This window comes from Castanea sativa, chromosome 11 (assembly GCF_040712315.1).
Source record: "Castanea sativa cultivar Marrone di Chiusa Pesio chromosome 11, ASM4071231v1".
NCBI classification, from domain to species: domain Eukaryota; kingdom Viridiplantae; phylum Streptophyta; class Magnoliopsida; order Fagales; family Fagaceae; genus Castanea; species Castanea sativa.
In genome coordinates, this window is record NC_134023.1 from 7,364,372 (window position 1) to 7,383,852 (window position 19,481).

General features: G+C 31.7%; 1 protein-coding gene across 1 annotated transcript; it reads right to left on the bottom strand.

Annotated features, from left to right (window-relative positions):
- Nucleotides 1-13,430: 13,430 nt before the first annotated feature.
- On the bottom strand, nucleotides 13,431-19,073 carry LOC142617852 (protein SUPPRESSOR OF K(+) TRANSPORT GROWTH DEFECT 1-like). Its single transcript, XM_075790833.1, has 6 exons — nucleotides 18,481-19,073; nucleotides 17,878-17,983; nucleotides 16,934-17,132; nucleotides 14,414-14,482; nucleotides 14,006-14,330; nucleotides 13,431-13,619 (listed from the first exon to the last, which is right to left on the bottom strand). The coding sequence occupies exons 1-5, from the start codon at nucleotides 18,773-18,775 to the stop codon at nucleotides 14,217-14,219; spliced, it is 783 nt and encodes a 260-aa protein (XP_075646948.1). The 5' UTR covers nucleotides 18,776-19,073; the 3' UTR covers nucleotides 13,431-13,619; nucleotides 14,006-14,216.
- Nucleotides 19,074-19,481: the final 408 nt, after the last annotated feature.

A 19,481-nucleotide genomic window follows, 5' to 3' on the forward strand; every position in this document is an offset into this window, starting at 1 on the left:
AAAATTAGACTCCTATTGAAATTCAATTTAGAATCTAATTAGATTTGGATTTTTCGATTTTACATTCAATAATTCATTTGACACAAAATTAAAAGTTAAATGAGACACGTGGCATAAATTTGATAATCCAATTAAAATTTAATTGGATTTTCTCTGAGTTTTGGCTATATATATATACACGTGGATGCTTATAGGCTATAGCTAAAATTTTGTCGACAGGGATTACGTCAGTACATGTTTCGCATTTAAATTGTTTGGACACCAATTACTTTTTAAGTCTTCAAATGAAAAAGAATTATATTAAAATATTTATTTTATTCTATTGTTTGGGAGCTTAATGGAGAAAATTGAAAGATAATTATGTTATCTAAGTGTTTAAGCGGGTAATGAATAAAATGGGTGAGCAATATCAGTTATTCTTTTCTTTTCCCTTAAAATTTTAAAATTTAATTTCTCCAAAATTAGGATGAATATGCTTCCAATAGTGTAATGTTGGTGCTAAATAAAATGATACAACTTGCCCACGTGGCGAGTTGTGAGTGATAAAAGTGTGATTGTGGGTCCATATGGAGACACACTTCTATTACTCATAACTCACCATGTAGGTGAGTTGCGGCATAAGTTGTATTATTTTATGTGATGCCAACATTACTCTTTGAAATTGGAGTATAATAGTAACATTGTTATAATGTAATTCTGTTCCATTTCTTCAAATACTTATTCCAATAAAGTTACTTACATTCTATTTCTTTTCATCATTAACTTTAAAAAATCCAAATAAGATTACTTAATTTTATTCAATTCATTTCCTTTTTATTACTTAAACTAATGTGTTGCTTCGTGCACAGCTACAATTAAAAACAATCACAATTCTCCGGATCAAATTATATATTTTTTTTAGAAGAGGTTCAAATATACATGGCATTGACTTACACTTTTTTTTTAAACCATATATTTCTAAAATATATAATGGTTTATTAGATTCTAAAAGCTTAGAACAATTAGTAGACCGTGAGCATAAACTTGTCTAGATATAGACTTCTAAGTCTATAGATATAATTGGACAATGCTTAAGGTTCTGTAAGTCTAAACACAAGAAAAAGGAAGTTGTAGGTTCAGGAATTCGAAACATGCCAGGTTCGACCGATCGAGACACGAATCTACAAAATTTAATTTCGGCTCAACAGCTAGTTAAGCCCATTAAGTGATTAGTGTTTCATATCTATTTCACATAGTAAGTAAAGGAAACCCTAAGGCACATTTTGTGATGACTTTTGTAGGTGCTTTTTGAGATCTAAAATGTACTGTGCCTTCTCTTTTCAAAGTTACTACCGGAATTTCATCTACACATGATTAGAACCAGTAGATATGAAGTTACTGCAACAAGATCATACATAGCTGATGATTTAAATTTTTGAGTGGGATCCTAGAGTCACAAACATGGGTGTTTGTTAGGTTTTAAAAGTTTAGAACAATTGGGGAGCGCATACTTGTCTAGATATAGATTCCTAAGTCTATAGGTATGATTAGATGATGCTCAAGGTGTTGCAAGTCTGAATAAAAGAAAAAAGAAGTTGCAGGTTCAGGAATTCGAAACATGCCATGTTCGATCGATCGAGAAGAAGGCTTGACCGATTGAGATACAGATTTGAAAATTTTAATTTCGGCCTAACAACCTATTAAGCCCATTTAGTGATTAGGGTTTCAGATCTATTTCACATAGTATTTAAAGGAAAACCTAAGGCACGTTTTGTGATGACTTTTGGAGGTGCTCTTTTGAGATCTAAAAGGTACTATGTCTCCTTTCAAAGTCACTACCGAAATTCCATCTACACATTATTAGAAGAAGTTGCTGTAACAAGATCATACATAGCTGATGATTTAAAGTTTTGAGTGGGATCTCAGAGTTACAAACGTGGATGTTTGTGTGTTACAAATTTAGATAGAAGCATTTGTGGATCATTGGCGGAGCTAGGAATTTATCTTTTGGGGGGGGGGGGGCATATATATATATTTTTTTTTTGGTACGAAATGTAAAATAATAATATACAATACTTCATAACTCAATATGTATTATAAACAAAAGCGTATTTAATTAAAATTAAACAATCATGAGACAAGAGTGACAAAATGATTTAGTATCTTTAATCAACCATGAAATGTTAATATAGTAGTATATACTGTATATTTTAATCAACTAATCAAGTACATTTATAATTTATAATACCATTCGGTATATAATATATTGATTATTGTAATAATAAATAATATATTTTAAGGAATACAAAAAAGAAAGCAAATGAAAAGTAAAGGAAAAAAACTTAAAAGAAAGCAAATGCGAAGTACCTAGGAAAGAGTTAAAAACAAGAGGTCAGCCGGTCAACTAGGGGCATAGAGCCCTGCACAGTCAAGAGATGAGGGGCCCACAGAAGCTTCAATCTTTCACTCTTTCTTGTCTAGTTTAGTCACACGCTACAAAACTTTTACTTTTTATAGTGTAAACAAACTACAACAGCAATGGGAGGGAAAAGGAAAGAACTGAAAAGAAGAAGAAGAAGAAGAAGGTAAACGTCAAGTTGCCAACAAAGACAGAGAGAGCAAGCGAGAGATACAATTGTATGAGGAAAAATGTTTCTGCAACTATGTGGGGGACTTGGTGGTGTGGCAGATTAATAAAACTTCTGACTTTTCAATTTTTCTACTGTTGTGGTACAAGTAAGCCTTAGATGTATTAGGATGAAAATTAGAATTTTTTTCCCTTTTATTTGTTAAGGTAATTGTTAAAATACCTATGTGTTCATTTTAAAGATGCTGAAGATTTAATTATTGTAATTTGTTGACATATGTATTGATGGCTTGTATTTTATTTTAATGAAAATTATGTTTATTTTTAGACTTTCTTTAAATATGTATATTATCAGGTATAAGGGGCCAAAATGATTAGGTTATTTAAAATATTCAAATTATTTAAAATATTTCCAAAATTTTCTTTTCTATTTTTTTTTCAAAAATTTTGTGAGGGCTAAAGGCCCCTTTGGTCATCTAATGGCTCTACACTGTCATGGATTCGAAATTGTGTGTGGTTATGTGAGCAAGTACTACAAGAGATAGCTTTAGATTTAAGGAAAAATCTATTGTAAAGTTGCCGTTCTAATTAGTGAATTTGTTGCCTTGAGGATATTTTAGGTTAAATCCTCCCATTTTTTCCCTTTAAACTGGATTATTTCATTGGTTTTCTTAGGTTATCATATTACTTGTCTTCTTTACTTTTCCGCCTTAAGTGATATGATTGTTAGTAATTACTTGGTTAATTAATTAGGTTAAACAATTTGAGTGTACAGGGATTCAAACAAACTTAACTTAACAGGTTTCTCATTGTGTGTGTACACACACACACACACACACACATATATATGATTTAGTATTTTAATTGGTTTTAAACTCCCTTATTTAGCTTGCTATGAGATAGAGTTGTTTTCCAAAAAAAATAAGCAATAATTTTTATGTTGACTAATGCTAGTTTTCCTTTGACTTTTTTTTTTACACTACCAAATACTGAAAAATATGGAAAACTATCTTTACATAAGGTTTTCCAAGAAAACAAGTAGTGTGTAATTGGATTTGGACTCTTTGATTTTTAGACCCAATAATTCACTTGGCAGTTGGCACAAAATTAAAAATTAAATAGGACACGTGACACAAAATAGATAATCCAATTAAAATCTAATTAGATTTTTTTTAAGCTTTGGCTATTTATATGTACTAATTGCTAACCCATGCGATGCATAGGAATAACTACTAAATGAGTTTGAAATGAGTTTTAGGAAAAAAAAATTGGAGTAGTAAGAAAAAATGCATAAAATTAAAAGAAAATGATATTGAAAGAAATAGGCCAAAATAGCAAATTAGCCATAAGTTCCAAACAATATAATTAACAGTTATTGATTACAAACTATATTTTTTACTAGCATCTCGAGTCTAAGAGACTCGATTTTGGGTCTATAAATCGAGTCTTTGAGGGTCGATTTTTATGGTCTGATGTGGCAGTCTACCTGGAAATCGAGTCTCTAACACTCGATTTACCAGCCTAAAAAAATCGAATCTAAGTCACCATCCGTTCCCTAAAATACACAACCACCAAAACCCACGTGTCCCACATCAAAATCCATCCACCAGAAGATCAAAATCCATCCACTAGGAAGATCACGACTGAGCATAACCCATCAAAAAAAAGAACCAACGCCTCCAAATCCACGATTGCCCAGATCCGCGGCTTGGGTCGCCCAAACCTGGGTCGCACGACCTGGGCGCGGCGACGATGGGTCTATGGCAGCTTGGCTTGTGCAGATCAGCGTGGAGGAGGAAGAAAGAAGCAATAGAGAGGTAGTGAGGAAGAAAGAAGCAGATGGAGAGCCAAACGTGAAACGCTGAAAAATAAGGAGAAAAGGAGAATAGATATAAGATATAAATCGAGTCTCTAAGACTCGATTTCCAACTAGACGCCACATGTGAAAAATATGCCACATCAAATGAAATTAGACCCAAAAATCGACTCTCAAATACTCGATTTATAGACCCAAAATCGAGTCTCTTAGACTTGAGATGCTAGTAAAAAATATAGTTTGTAATCAGTAACTGCTAATTATATTGTTTGGAACTTATGGCCAATTTGCTATTTTGGCCAAAGAAATAACACAAAGTTTCTATTGGCCGAAAATGTGCATACTGAATGAAAATGTGTCTATTGACTAAAAATGTATCTATTGAATAAAAAAGTGTCTATTGAATGAAATTGTACCTATTGATTGGAAATGTACTTTTTCAATGAAAATGTACCTATTGACCTAAAATGTGCCCATTAAAAAAAATAAAAAGTTACAACTATTCGATGTTTATAAGCAGTTATAAATATTATTAATTTTATTTTATAAGAAAGTATTTACATTCATAAATAGGATTGCAATCGGATTAGTGGCTATCAAAAAAATAATAGTAATAAACTGTGGAAGAAAAGAAGAAGAAAAAAATTCTAATTTTTGCTTTATCCTCGTTGGAAAACCTCTCTAACTTACTTTGGAGTTTACGGTGGGAAAGTCTTCTTATCCTCAATAAATTACACCACCGCTTTGCAGATGAATCTCCAACAAATTTGCATCTTGGCAAATAGGCAACATGCTGGCGCCAACCACATCACATTCTCATTCTCATAGATGAGTTTTTGACTCTCTTTCTCTCTCTCCTCTCTCAATTCTTTGGTCTGGTTTGCTATTTTATTTTTTTTCCTACTTTACTCTTTATCCCACCGTTCCAATATGCAAGATTTGAAGTCCACTATCCAAGTCCCAAAGCAAGATGTTTTTTTTACAGTTTTGAGATTACAATTTGCTTCAAGTGCCACACGTATGGTTTACACTTCAAGTTATCTTCAAAAGCAAAATCAAATTCTCTCAAGTTTGATCCTTTACTTGTTTTTTCTTATTTGTCATTAAATTAATAAATATATTATTAGTGTATACAATATAATACTATGATTATTGAAACTGATATTATTTTTAATGTATAATATAAATAAACTAATATAATATTTACTTTTTAGTCTATTAGGAATTTGGTTGTACCGTAGTCATTAACTCATTATATAGAAGAGTTAAAATTTAATTTTAAAATCTAGGTTTATAAGTAAGTTTAAAATTGTTGATTCATTCTTCAAAATAAAGAAAGATAGCACTGTTACTAATTTAACTATGGTACATAGTATAGATATATTACATATAAATTTTAATCATCTTATTATTTTTTGGCCCCAAAGTCAATTTTTGACTCCATCACTACAAGAAGGTGCCTATTGAATGTAACATTGTCTATTTATTGAAAAATGAAAAGGCACAACTTTTCAAGTTTTTTAAATGTATGGCAATTATTTATGTAACCACCTGGTACAATGAAGAGTGGTCAACAAAAAATCAAATATTTCACTTTTAAATTATATATAGATATAGATATAGATATAAATTAATTTATGTAGCCATGTGGTGCAATAAGAAGCGGTTAATAACAAGTCAGAAGGTATCTATTGATCAAAAAGGTGTCTATAGGCAGAAAAGGTGTATATTGAATGAAAATGTGCCATTAACCGAAATGGTACCTATTGAAAAATGAAAAATCACAACGGTTCGTGTTTTTAAATGTATACATGGCAATATTTTATGTAATCACGTGGTGCAATGAGGCGCAGTCAACAAAAAGTCAAATATTTCAGCTATTAGTTATTACTAGCGTTTAACCCGCGCAATGAGCGGGATCATTTTATGAATTAGAAAACAATCGACTTAATATATTATACTTATGTGATGGTAAAATATGGAAGGGGGTGGATGGTTAGTTGTTCAAATAATGATGCTATGTGCAGGTGTTCTTCTAAAAAACAGACATAACCTGGCATCAACACATGATCTAGAAAAAATGTTAATTGAAATCTCATAAGTTATAACTAATTGGTTCAAGGTTTTTTTAAGGGTTGTGGGTTCGAGAAAATGTAGTTATTGAAGTATGAAATAAGTAGAAAAGAAATTTGGCTATTAAAATCAATCTGTAAAGAAAAAAATTTGTTGCAAGTGTATAAGATAGTTAGTTATTAGTCCGTTTGTTTATTATTTTAAAATGCAATAATTAACCCAAAAAAATTCCATTATTCCATTTACAAAAAAATTGTTATTACTATACATTCTAAAGTATGCATGTTGAAATCTGGTTACGAACTAGATTTGCAAGATCAAGAAAGATTTTCCTTTTATATTAACAGTTGTCCCAACAACATTTATTTGAAACTTAAATATGAACAAAATAACATACTTCTTTGTAATAAGCTCTAGGGGAGGGAGGGAGAGAGAGACAGAGAGATCAACACTTTTTCTCTCTTGCTATTTTGCTTGAGAAAGGACCAAGAACATATAGAAAACATAGTGAAGGTAGTTGTCACAATTATGATTACAGTAGTTTTTGGTGAGTTTGACCAATGCCAAATTCTAGTTGGTTCATTAGTCCAATTGTGGGTCACATTTTTTTAGAGCTTCACATCAAGATTCCTAGAATTTCCTAATCAGTTGTAGATTTTTCATTAGTCACACTTCTGCATTTGTGAATAATAATACCTTCAAAAATAATTGAGCTAACTTTTACTTTGCTACAGTTTTTTCCCCAATTTAGTACCCAAAAAAATTCTCAACTAAATTAGAATACAACATGCAAAATCTATAAAAATCCAATACGACATCTAATATAGCCACTTGTAATAAGCACTCTGAAGAGCAAATATACAACAAAAGACCATTAAATTACATAACTCATCCTCATTAGGAATATACCTACTTCTCTTTATACACAAATGCAAATGCAAGTTCTGTAATAAATTGAAACAAACAAAAAAGATCAATGGCTAAAATATAAATTGACCTTCTTAAATTAGAAGGAAACTCCCACTCCTTTATTGTGATAACATACAAAGCCTAAGAGGCTTGAAAGAGCTGATATTGATTGACTTCATGTTTCAAATTGCAAAAATATTTGTAGATTTAGGGAGAGCTACCTCGGGAGAGCTTTAGGGAGGTGACCATTTTGGAAAGATAAGTTTCAGGGAAGGTAGCAGAGCTAAGCCAACAACAAAAGAAGAAATATCTAAGAAGAAGGCTGTCACCACCAAATTAAATGCACTGCACCAAATGAACTTGCCACATTTATGGAGAAATGACACCTGAACAGTGCCATCCCAACTCCCAGCTACTCACAAAGCTTCCAGGAGGTCCTGATGGGACAAGCATCCATATGATTTCCTACAAAATCAACAGATGGAAGGTTGAGATGTAGGAGTGAAGGACTATATAAGGAAATGACCACCATAAAAAATGGGGCATGTAATCTAGGAAGGAAGAAAAAAAGGAGAACACACTATATTCAAATAAGTTTGATTAAATATAAGAGCATCTCATCCTTGGACTTGACCGAGGAGCGTTATTTCTATCAATTTGTATTCTTCAGTCTTACTAGCATGAATCCTATTAATTATGGTCCATACTTAATTTGCTAGGAAGTTTTCTTGTAAACCCATTTTATAACAAATATATTGTTTTGGGTTTGTTGGGCTATCATCCACTATTCTTGGTGGGCTGAAGTTCAAATCACAGTCCTTATAGATGGCATAAATAATTGAATAGAATCTCATCTTAAGATTAACATATAAAACAAAAATGTTGTAGATTGTAGTTTTTTTTTTTTTTTTTTTGAGGAACAAAAGGGGTGGCTCACATGTGATAACATAGCCAACCACACCCCACAGGTATGTCGCCTGTGAGTACCACCAGCACATAATGGTGCAAAAGTAAATTAACCAATACACCAAAGTTTAGATTAGAATCAAATATTACATATTGATGATGTTACCTTCTTTTATTAGACATATAAAGACCAAACCAGGTAATTGTGCAAAATAATACAAATCGTTGAAGTAATCAGGTTGTGAGGAGTGGCATTTACACAATGGAGCCCTCTAGGATCTGCCTCTTTTCTTTGTACAGCTCACCAGTAGGTTTGAGTCTCACTTTAACAATGCTTGCTTTCAATTGTCAAAATCTTAACATGTAATAAGAATTCAATTAGAGCCATGCTCTTCATTCTACCGATAAAGCTCTTCTCACTTGCTTTTGTTTAAGCTGGATCTGATGAGCGTCATCACCCTCCAAAAATATTCATATCTTAGTGGTCTTACCTGATTTTTTTTTTTGTCAATTAAAAAATCATCCTGATAATCTTTCAAATAACAATAGATGAAGCTTTTAGCGAAATGAAAAAATAAAGAGATAACACTAGCTTAATCTAAGTGTATATGTGTGTGAAGCTCCCTCCTGTAGACTTAAACTCCAGCCCTTGCCTCCTACACCCCACAAGCATTTATTTTTGTGAAGTAACCACCGCACCAAGGGTGCGCAATGGTAGATAACAATCTTTTAATATACTACTATTCTAGTTGTTTGCGGTGTCGTATCTTTCTTCACATTACAATCTTGTTGATAGCATAAGTCATAGTTGGTCACACCATTGCCTTCATTGCATACTTGATTGGGTCTACTCTACTTAGTTTCTTCCAATATCTCAATTCACTCCAAACTTTATCTCTATTATCTATCATATTTATATATTTAATTTGGTATTTATAATTCAATTATTATAAACATGGTTTTGAAACCCGGTCCGGACCGTACGGTCCGACCTGGTTAACCGAGAACCGTCCCTTGAGATGATTCTTTTAACTCCAAAACCCATTATACACAACAAATATAGTAAACCGTTCGAACCACGGTTGAACCGCCTAGGTTGGAGAACCGTGGCCGGGGTCTCACGGGTCTCATAGGTCATTTTCTCTATTGAACTTTGTCTTATTTATCTCTCATCCTCACCACAAATCCGAGAATGCAGTCCAAAAACACACTAAGTCCACAAAATAAAAAGGAAATGAAAATCACAAACCTTATCTTTACCCCTTTTTCTACGTTTTCCAATTTTTTCTTCTTCTTCGTTCTTCACTTCTTCTACGTTTGTTCTTCTTTTGCTTCTTTGGCGTTTCCTTTCTTCTTCCGTCACTGGTGCCCAAAACCAAAAGCAATCAAGTCTAAGATTTTTTCTTTTCCAATAAAGCTGTCTGGAAGACACAACCCCTTCCCCATGAAAAAGTTGGACACGTGGCCACGCTTCAACCAATAATTTGCTTTTAAATTAATTTTTTTTTCATTTAATTGCACTTTTTATAGGACATTTAATTATTTTTTTTGAAGAGCGAAACACCCTCAAAATTCATTAGATAGAATTTGAATCAAAGTGCAATGCCTCCACAGCTGAGGGGAGGAGAATCTTCAATCCATACAACTTCATCTATGATATCTTTGGCATATCTAGCTAGAGCATGGGCCACAGTATTGGTGCTCCTTTTTACAAATGACACCTGCGACCAACGAAGTCTATTTATCATGCAAACCACGTCCTACAGAATGTGGCCCAACTGAGATGAAATTGCATTATTTATTGGTACTACAAACCCACATATTCGTGTATTAAATTCATGTACTGTTCTTCTCAAGAATCATTCATGTACTGTTATTGTAAATTAGGATTTATATTATAGATTAAATTTGTATAATATTACATAAATTTATAAAAAAGTGTAAAATACTATACATATTTGCATAAAATATATAATGTTGTAGACAATCATTTTGTTTATAATATAAATTTATTTTATCTTGATAGTATAATGTAAACTAATAATTTTTTTTTTAACAATTAATAATAATATTCCATTGATTTTTGAAACATCATAATGAAAGTTATGATATAAAAAAATACATTTGAATGATGGTCTTTATATTTATTTGAATTATTTTAGTTAGTTTTTCTATTTATACTAATTTATTATATCTATATTTTAAATAACTATTAAATTAATTATGACATCATCACGGTTCGACCTCGAAAACCTTGAACCTCTTCCTTCTCTGGTTCTTTGAACGGTCCGAATTTCAAAACCATAATTATAAATAATGGGTGAAGGGAGATTTGAACCCCAATTCTATTCATCAAGGACACTAATCAAGGAACAATGAGATGTTTTCTATTGTAAGGAGAAATGTAAGCATTCTCTCATCCCATTAGAAGTTGGGGGCCTTTTTACATCTTAAGTCCTAATGCCTTAAAGTTCATGTGCTTAATAATGAAAGGTAGCCAATTTTCTTGATTTAAACTTTTAGTATAATATTTTACTTTTAGGGTATTGTTCCCTTGTACCTGAGTTACTCCTCTTCTTTTTGACTGAAATTATTCCTTGCTTATCAGAGAAAGAGTATATAATCAGATTCCTTTCACTGTTTGATTTGCAGGGCATAATGTACTAGCATATTCATGCTTGGAATGAATCTTAGCCTATTTTTTTGGTTTCTAGCAATTGCCTTAAATAGTTTGAACCAAAATCATGGTCATTTCTCCTGTTCTCCTGTACTTTGTGGAATTTATTGTATTTTTTTTCCTCTAATTTATCCACTTATTTGTTCTTTTGTTGGGAGCTTACAAACTCGGACTTTCAGCTACAATGAGGGTGTGCTTCTTCTCACAATAAAAGTTTGAATGTTTGAAGCACAAAGTTTGTAGGGAATGACCACAAACTTTTACTAGATAGTTAATATGATTACATATTTTGAAAATTTGACCGTTGGATTGCATGTTCTTTATACTTTTAATATGCATGTCAAATTTCATTCAAATCAAATGTTATTTACTATTCAATTTATAAACTTATTTTTTATATATAGTTTAAGACTTCAAAAACATGAAAATTAAATATTTGATTACTGATAGGACAAAATTTAGCTATAAAATTGGTTATTGCCTTCAATAAAATAAATATTATTATATATTTTGAAAAGAATAAAGTTTCTCTTCAAATTAGTTTAGAGAGAAACTCTTCAACCTTATCATATTTCTCTTTTTTAGGTGTGAAATTTGAAAATCTAACAACTGAATTTCATGTTCCTTATGTTCTTAACATGTATATCAAATTTTGTTCAAATTGAATTTTATTTACTATTTGATTAATGAACTTATTTTTAATACACAATTTTAGATTACAAAAACTTAAAATTTTAACATTTGTTTGATGACATAGTAATTGATCTTTGATCTTCTTGAAATTTTGCAAACATGAAGGATATAATAAGAACATGCAATCCAACAGTTAGATTTTCAAATTTCACACTTAACATAAAAATATGTGATAAGTTTGAAGGGATTATCTCCAAACTTGTTTGGATAGAAATTTTATTCTTTTGAAAATCTAACTGTTAAATTGTATATTCTTTACACTTTTAATACATATATAAAATTTTGAGTCAATTGGATATTATTTACTATATGATTTATAAGTTTATATATTATGTATAAATTTAAACTACAAAAACTTGCAATTTAAACAGTTTATTGATGACATAATTATTGATCTTCAATTTTCTATAAATTTTGCAAACGTGGAGTATATAAGAAGATGTAATCTAATGATGGATTTGTCAAAATTCATCTCCAATAAAAGATATTGGGTAGGGTTGTAACCTAAGGGTACAACTAATTTTATAATTAAACTTTGTTCTTAATGATATAGCTATTGCACTTTAACATTTTTAAAATTTTGCTAGCATGAATGATATTATAAGAAAATGCAGTTTTAATAGTGGATTTATAAAAAATTCACATCCTATAAAAAGGAGATATAAAGGGAGTTTGTAGGCAAACTTTGTTCATGTTTGAAAATCTAATAAATGATTAGTATCTGTTTATGTAAAAGACATGTATACTCCTATCTCAATCATAACTTTCATCTGTCAGGATGGCATAGTGTTCAAAAATTGTAATTTTACACTGTAGCTACGCTAAAACTCTTAAGAATTTTTGTTGCTGAATTGATTAGTGTTACAGGTGGCAGGTGGTTCCTTAGGTCAACTAATTGGAAGCTGACTTGTAAGCCAGAATGGGAGCTACTTCAAAATTTTTTGTATCTTTTTATCATCTTCTTTATTCTCTTTTTAAATTTTGCCTCATCAAACCTGAAGGATGCCTCATCCTCCTCTTTTATGCTTACTTTTCGTTCCTAAATTTTATGATTCTTTCTTTCTTTCAATTTTGTTATCTTTTAAATTTCACCTCTTTGCTATTCTATGTGTCCCAAATTGTTAGACTCTATTATATTTAAAAATGTCCCAAAAGGAATTTTTTTTAAAAAAAATATTCAATAAATAAATGTCCAAACATACACTTCACCTTATTTAAAAAAAAAACTATTGATCTCTCACTAAAGTGTTTGTTTGGCATTAGTTTATAAGCTTAAGTTTTAGCTTTTATATACAACTTTTTAAAACATTATTTTTTTTCTACTTTTTCAAGGTATTAACATACTTTCAGCAAAATGCTAAATAAACTATTCACAAACAGACACTTAAGCTTTAAAAAATGTGTCCATCCTAAATTCCTAACTACTTTTTCATTTCTGTATTTATAGACTACCTATAATCCAATGACTCATTTCTATAACATTTTCTGGAACAATCCCATGGCATCACATGACATGGCAGATCATATTCACAACACGTAACTATGCCATCCCATATATAGTTTCTTATTTGTCAAAAGTCAGTAAAAGTTCAAATACATAAAAAGTTAAACACTTTTTTTGAAAAAAGAAAAAGAAAAAAAGAAGAAGCTAGTTTATTGCTTTTTTTTGGAGCTAGAAAGCTTCCAACCATACTGACAAATGCCTAACCCAGATCAATTCACAAAACACTAGCATATGGTTAACAAATACTTTTACACCCCCCCCCCCCCCCCAACAAAAAAAAAACCATAATTAGAAACACAATAGGAAGAAACTTCAGCAATAATGATATCTGCCTCTAAATTTTTCGCCCTAAACCGTCATTCCCAAACTGCTCTTTGAATTGCTTACACTCTTCAATACAAGCTTTACTTACAGTTGGCTTTTGCTTCTTAAGCACATTATCAAAATCTGCTTTTGTGGTGGGAGGTGGCTGGATCTGCAAGTCATCAATTCCCAGACACACGAATATGAAAATTCAAAGTGAACATAGGGGTCTACAAAAATACTACCACAAATACCGAACTTGAAAAAAAAAAAAAAAGAATCCGCCTATATTAATGGAAGAGAAAATCAACACCAAACATGAATCAATGCAATTGAATGAGACATGCTCTTTTTTATTTTTCTTTCCAGTACACTAATCCCCTCCCCTCTTTTGCGTTTTTCTTCAATCCTATTTTCCATAAATTAACTAACTACTAAAGTCAGGACAATCTACATATGTTCAAGAAATTTATTTATTAGTTACTAATACTCAACCATAAACATGATTTATTGGAATGATTTCATGGGTTGAACATCAGTTTCCTAGCTAATCCATACCTTTGAAGCTCCCAAATTTTCTTCAAGTGTCTTGATGGTAATCGTCTCAGCATTTTCGTCAGTAGGTTCGCAAGGGACCCACATGCCTTCAGGGATTTGTCTGAAGAATTTAGCCTTAAGAGTTGCACGAATAGGCTGATGTAGTGCATCTTTAACCTACAAGTATCTATCAGTTTTCAGCCATATAATCACTTTGAGGAATTGCTGACACCTAATGTAAAATTGATACGCAAATGGATATATCTGAACCAGAGAAACCATGTGTTTTGCTTGCTAAATCCTCAAAATCCTTTCGACTAAGGTCATGAGTTTTCCCAATATGCCACTGCTCAAATAATACAACAAGAGGATATTAAAATATTTTCAATACATGGCCGTAGGTTAGAAGGGTGGTATTTTTTTTCTCACCTCATCCAAATGATTAGGAGTATTTGTGGCTGCAAGAACCAGAACATTTTTCACATCGTTGGATACAGCCTGAAATGTAAGAAAATTTCTATTTCAATATTACATGTAGATAAGTGGAAGGAAACAATGCAAGATAATGCTATGGATTAACTATCTAATAAAACATAAAGTTATTATGAAATGCATTGCAAACTAGCCAGCTATTTTAAGGCCAACAAGGCTACAAGGAAATGGTTTGTCATTTTCTCCTCTATTAATTGTATGTTAATGATTCCTCTTTTTTTAATTAATTAATAGATATAATTAAAATCACAAATAATAGAACATAGTGCATGGGATGTATACAAGAATAAAAACAACAAAAAAAGCAATTATTTTGGGGTTGATTATGGATCTTCAACAAATAAACTAGAGTCGGATACATACATTCCTTTCTTCCATTATATTCTATTCGAAGTAATAATTTCTATCACTTCCTTAATTGATGTCATTTTTAACTACTTCTACTAATGTTATTTTTGGTCTTCCTCTACTATTTTTCTTACTAGTGAATTAACTCTCCTCTGAATATGATCAAACCATTTCAAGTGACTCTCTCTCATATTTTCATCGTTAGAAGCAAACTCAATCTTTAAGTGGATTTTTTTCATTTAAAATCCTATCCTTCTGTCTATTTTCACTTATCAATCTTAGCTATTGCATTTCAGTTAAACTCATTTTATAATTGTGTTTCTTCCCAACAACCCAACATTTAGTACCATAAAGGATAGTTGGTCTTATAGCAGTTTTATAAAAAATTTCCTTTTAATGTAATAAGCACTCTACGATCACAAAATACTTTTTATGCGCTTCTCCACTTCATCCATCCTACTATACATCGTCTTCAATCTCTCCACCTTTTATGAATTATTGATCCAAGATATTGGGAGCTCTTGTTCTTAACCATCTTTTGACTATCAAGTCTTACAACCCCTTCATCTAGCTCTATTTACACTTTTACTAAACTTGTATTCCTTGTACTCTGTTTTAGATTTACTTAATAAAAAAATTTCAGATTTTAGAGCATCTCCCCAAATTTCTATCTTGACATTAACTCCACTTCTAGTTTCATCTACTAAAACTATATTATTTGCAAAAAGCATACACTAAGGGACTTTCTCTGGATGCAGGATCTTTTAGAATTCAGCACTATACTAGATTTCTTGATGAGTTCTTGAAGGGTTCTTCATGTTTAAGGGTTTCAAGTTAGAAAAGAATGGATCTTTGATGGTTGTTTAGGGCTAAAAGCCTAAAACAGAGTTTTAAACAAAAAATAAAATAGATAAAACACTAGGCAATCACATCTACGTTTTCCTAAATAATCAAACTTATGTAAGAGGAGGCAATCACACCCTCAAGGCTTAAAATAAGCCGCACGAATTTTGTTAATCAATCACTATATGAATATTATTGAATACAATATAGCCTTATAAATAAACTATTCCTAGGATGACAAGTAATATTAATAACAAACCAAAAAGGATTTAATAACTTCTAAACCAAATAGGAAAGGACTCAAAACATAAAAGAAGACTCACGGGCCTCCAGGACAGCCAATTTCAAAAAAATTGGAAATTACTAAACTACTCTTATTTTATTAAAACTAAACCAGTAAGTTTTTAACCATAAAAACATAATACTAAGACTCAATAATAACTAAAACAACCTATGAAATTTGTGAAGAAAGTATGACATCGTAACTAGACCACAAATCTTGATTTTTTTGATATTTAATCTTGTATTCCATTAAACTCTTTCTTGTCCGCATCAGCCTTGCTTTTCCAAAACCTACCACATAACTTTTCCAGGGACCATATCATGTGCTTTCTCAAGAACAATAAAGACCATATGAAGATATTTACAAGCCTCTATATTTTTTCATTAGATGTCTAAGTAAGAAAATAACTTTCATCGTAGATTGTCCGGACATAATACCAAATTGATTCTCTAATGTTGTTGTTTCTTGTCATAACTTACATTCAATTATTCTCTTCCAAATGCTATAGTGTGACTCATAAGTTTAATTCCGTAGTAATTTATACAATTTTAAATATCTCCCTTGTTCTTGTAGATAGGTACCAAAGTACTTCTCCTCCACTTTTTCGGCATGCACAAGAGTAAAAATCAAAAAGAAAAACTAAAACCTAAAGTTCAAAAGAAACCACATCCTTCTTTGGACCACGTACATGATTTCAAGTTGCTTAAGCTTAAATACCTTAAAGTTAGGTTACCAATAACAAACATTTCAGTTTAAATTTTCCATCAAATCCCTCAATTCCATTTTAAGTATAAAAATGTTCAATAAGATGCCTTGCAACTCATATCATGAAATGTAAAAAATTCATACCCAACAGAATAGTAATAAACTGCAATAAGTTATTGACAAACTATTTGCTCCAATTAATCTAAGCATGTCAATTATATTATATAAAAATTTTTGGAAAAAATCACTCTAATCTATTTCCAGGGAAAACATATTACCTGCATGCGTACAAGAAATTCTGTTTTGATTCGTCGAGAGGCTTCATGCTCATTGTCATTACCTCGCGGGCCACATAAGGAATCAATTTCATCAATAAAAATAATGGCTGGAGCTTCATCACGAGCAGTTCGGAAAAGCTTTGAGACTTCCTTTTCACCTTCTCCCATCCATTTGGACACAATGTTTGATGCCGAAACACTGTGTATAGACAGTACACATGTAATTGTGTTGGCAACATTCCGTCTATATTGAATGATTACAGAGCAAACGCATCTACATCTATTGGAATTTTGTACACGAGTTGTAATAATGCACCCCAAAATAACTAATTGGAAGAAGTAGACAACAAAACAATCGCAGATGTGAATCAATTGAAGGATGAATTAAGAAATTCAACACATTCCAATAATGTGATAACTGCAATGAAAAAAGCATATGAAAGGACTCAAAGATCCAACCATATGAAGTAAGAAATTAAGCTGCGTCAACAATATAAAATATTAAGAACTCAAGGCTCCATTAAAAAAACAAAAAACAGAAAATCCTCGTGTCCACATTTGCTGAAACTCAAATATCTTACATTTCAACAAGAATACTTTTTGTCCATCATTTCAATTATTGGACATTGTATTTCGACTCTAGGCCTTTGATAGCAAGTAAGATCTATAGAAAATAGGTGAGAATAAGAATAGAATGTGATTGTGAATTGCTGCCTAAGTCACGAGTTAATTTGCATAGAAATTATGCAGGAAAACTGAAACATGGAGAAGAAAAGCCACATAGACTTCAAAATATACGAATCACAATTAAGTGCAATTAGCAATATGTACTACCTTTTAGAAGATGAAGATTAGTTCTTTCTTATCTTGCCATGCATAATTATCAGTTATTGTAATCCAGTTGCTTGCAATGTATTGGTACTGGTCAAAATATAAATATTTACCTAAAGAAAGTTGAGCGTGAGTCTGTTGCAATCGCATTAGCGACGTGGGTCTTCCCTGTCCCAGGTGGACCATATAGTAGTATAGCCCTCCATGGCTTTCGATTCCCTAAACAAAAGCTCATATGATCCTTTTTTCCAAGATGAAAAAAAATATAATACCCACATTACACCAAGGTGTTAGCACTTGTAAATTTTTGGGTAGTGTACACCATATAGTAATGCATTTGTAAACAAAAATCTCATCTCAAATTACCCTACCAAACCCTCCTAAATTTTTTAGAACTTTTAATGTGAATGTTCGTGGTCACCGTAATCCAGCCGTTCTTATTAGCATTGAAACTAAGAATGGTTGTACTTGTACACGTAATCTATTCCACATAGTTTTACACATGCCCTTTTTTTTTTTTTTTTGATGGGAGCACATGCCCATTTTTGAACAGAAATTTTGATCATGACTTCAAAGTTACGGTTTTAATTTAAAAATGAGGCGTGTGTAAAACTATAGATAACAGTTTGCGTGCAACAATTATTAACAACTAAGAATATCAAGATAAACTAACAAAAAGCAGAGATTAACAAAACCACAATGATGGAGGAGCTTACCAGTAAAAAAATGAGGAAACTTAATAGGCACTATGGCAGCTTCTTTCAATAATTCTTTGCAATCATCAAGTCCGCAAACATCACTCAACTTCACATCACTCAACTTCAAGGACGACTCTACAAGGCCTAGACCGACTTGTGCTTTATGAGATAAATAGGATTCTTTAACGTATTGACTTTCTCTTATCCATGTTGCCCTTTTATAATGGTTCACAAATTTCTGACAATACTTCTTCTTAATGTCCGGGTCCTTCTCATAGGAGAGATAAACGCCCGCGTCCTCTAACGCCTCCATATAACTTATTGCTGAAAATTGAAAATTAAAAACTGAAAACTGAAAACACTATAGCAAAATAATTTTAAAATGTGTGAATAGTACCGCAGGACCCATTTTTAATAAAAAAATTACTGAAAAGTGAAATTTGTGGGTTTGTGAACCGTGCATTCGTGCACTGTTCACAGAAGATTTAGTCAACACTTGCGGCTGAAGAAAAAAAAAAAAAAAAAAAAACTTAAAACGCAGACGCAGGAATAAGTTTATCCAAACGCCCTCTAAAGCTTATAAGCCTTTTCTTTTTTATTTGACTTATCCTGCTCCTTTGCCTTTTTCAGCTTCTCTTCAGCACGCTGTCTGCGCTGGATATTACTAGCCTCCATATCAAGCTCACTAGCCTTTTCTTTATTATTTAACCTATCCTGCTCCGTTGCTTTGTTCAGCTTCTTTACAGCATCCTGTTTGGGAACACTAGTCATCTACAACAGATATATATATATATACATGCATGAGCAATAAATCTAATCAGATTTCCCATTCATCTCTCTCATTTACATCTGCAGTCGGAGAACTCCAACGGCCGCGTGTTGTGGCCAGCAAGGGTGGTTTGGGTTTTTTGGTGATGGGACCAATTTTCAATTGTGATATAAGATGGTTTTTTTTTTTTTCAACTTTCCCAGCCAAAAAAAACGCGTTTTTAATCTGCAATAGATATCTGCATGAGCAA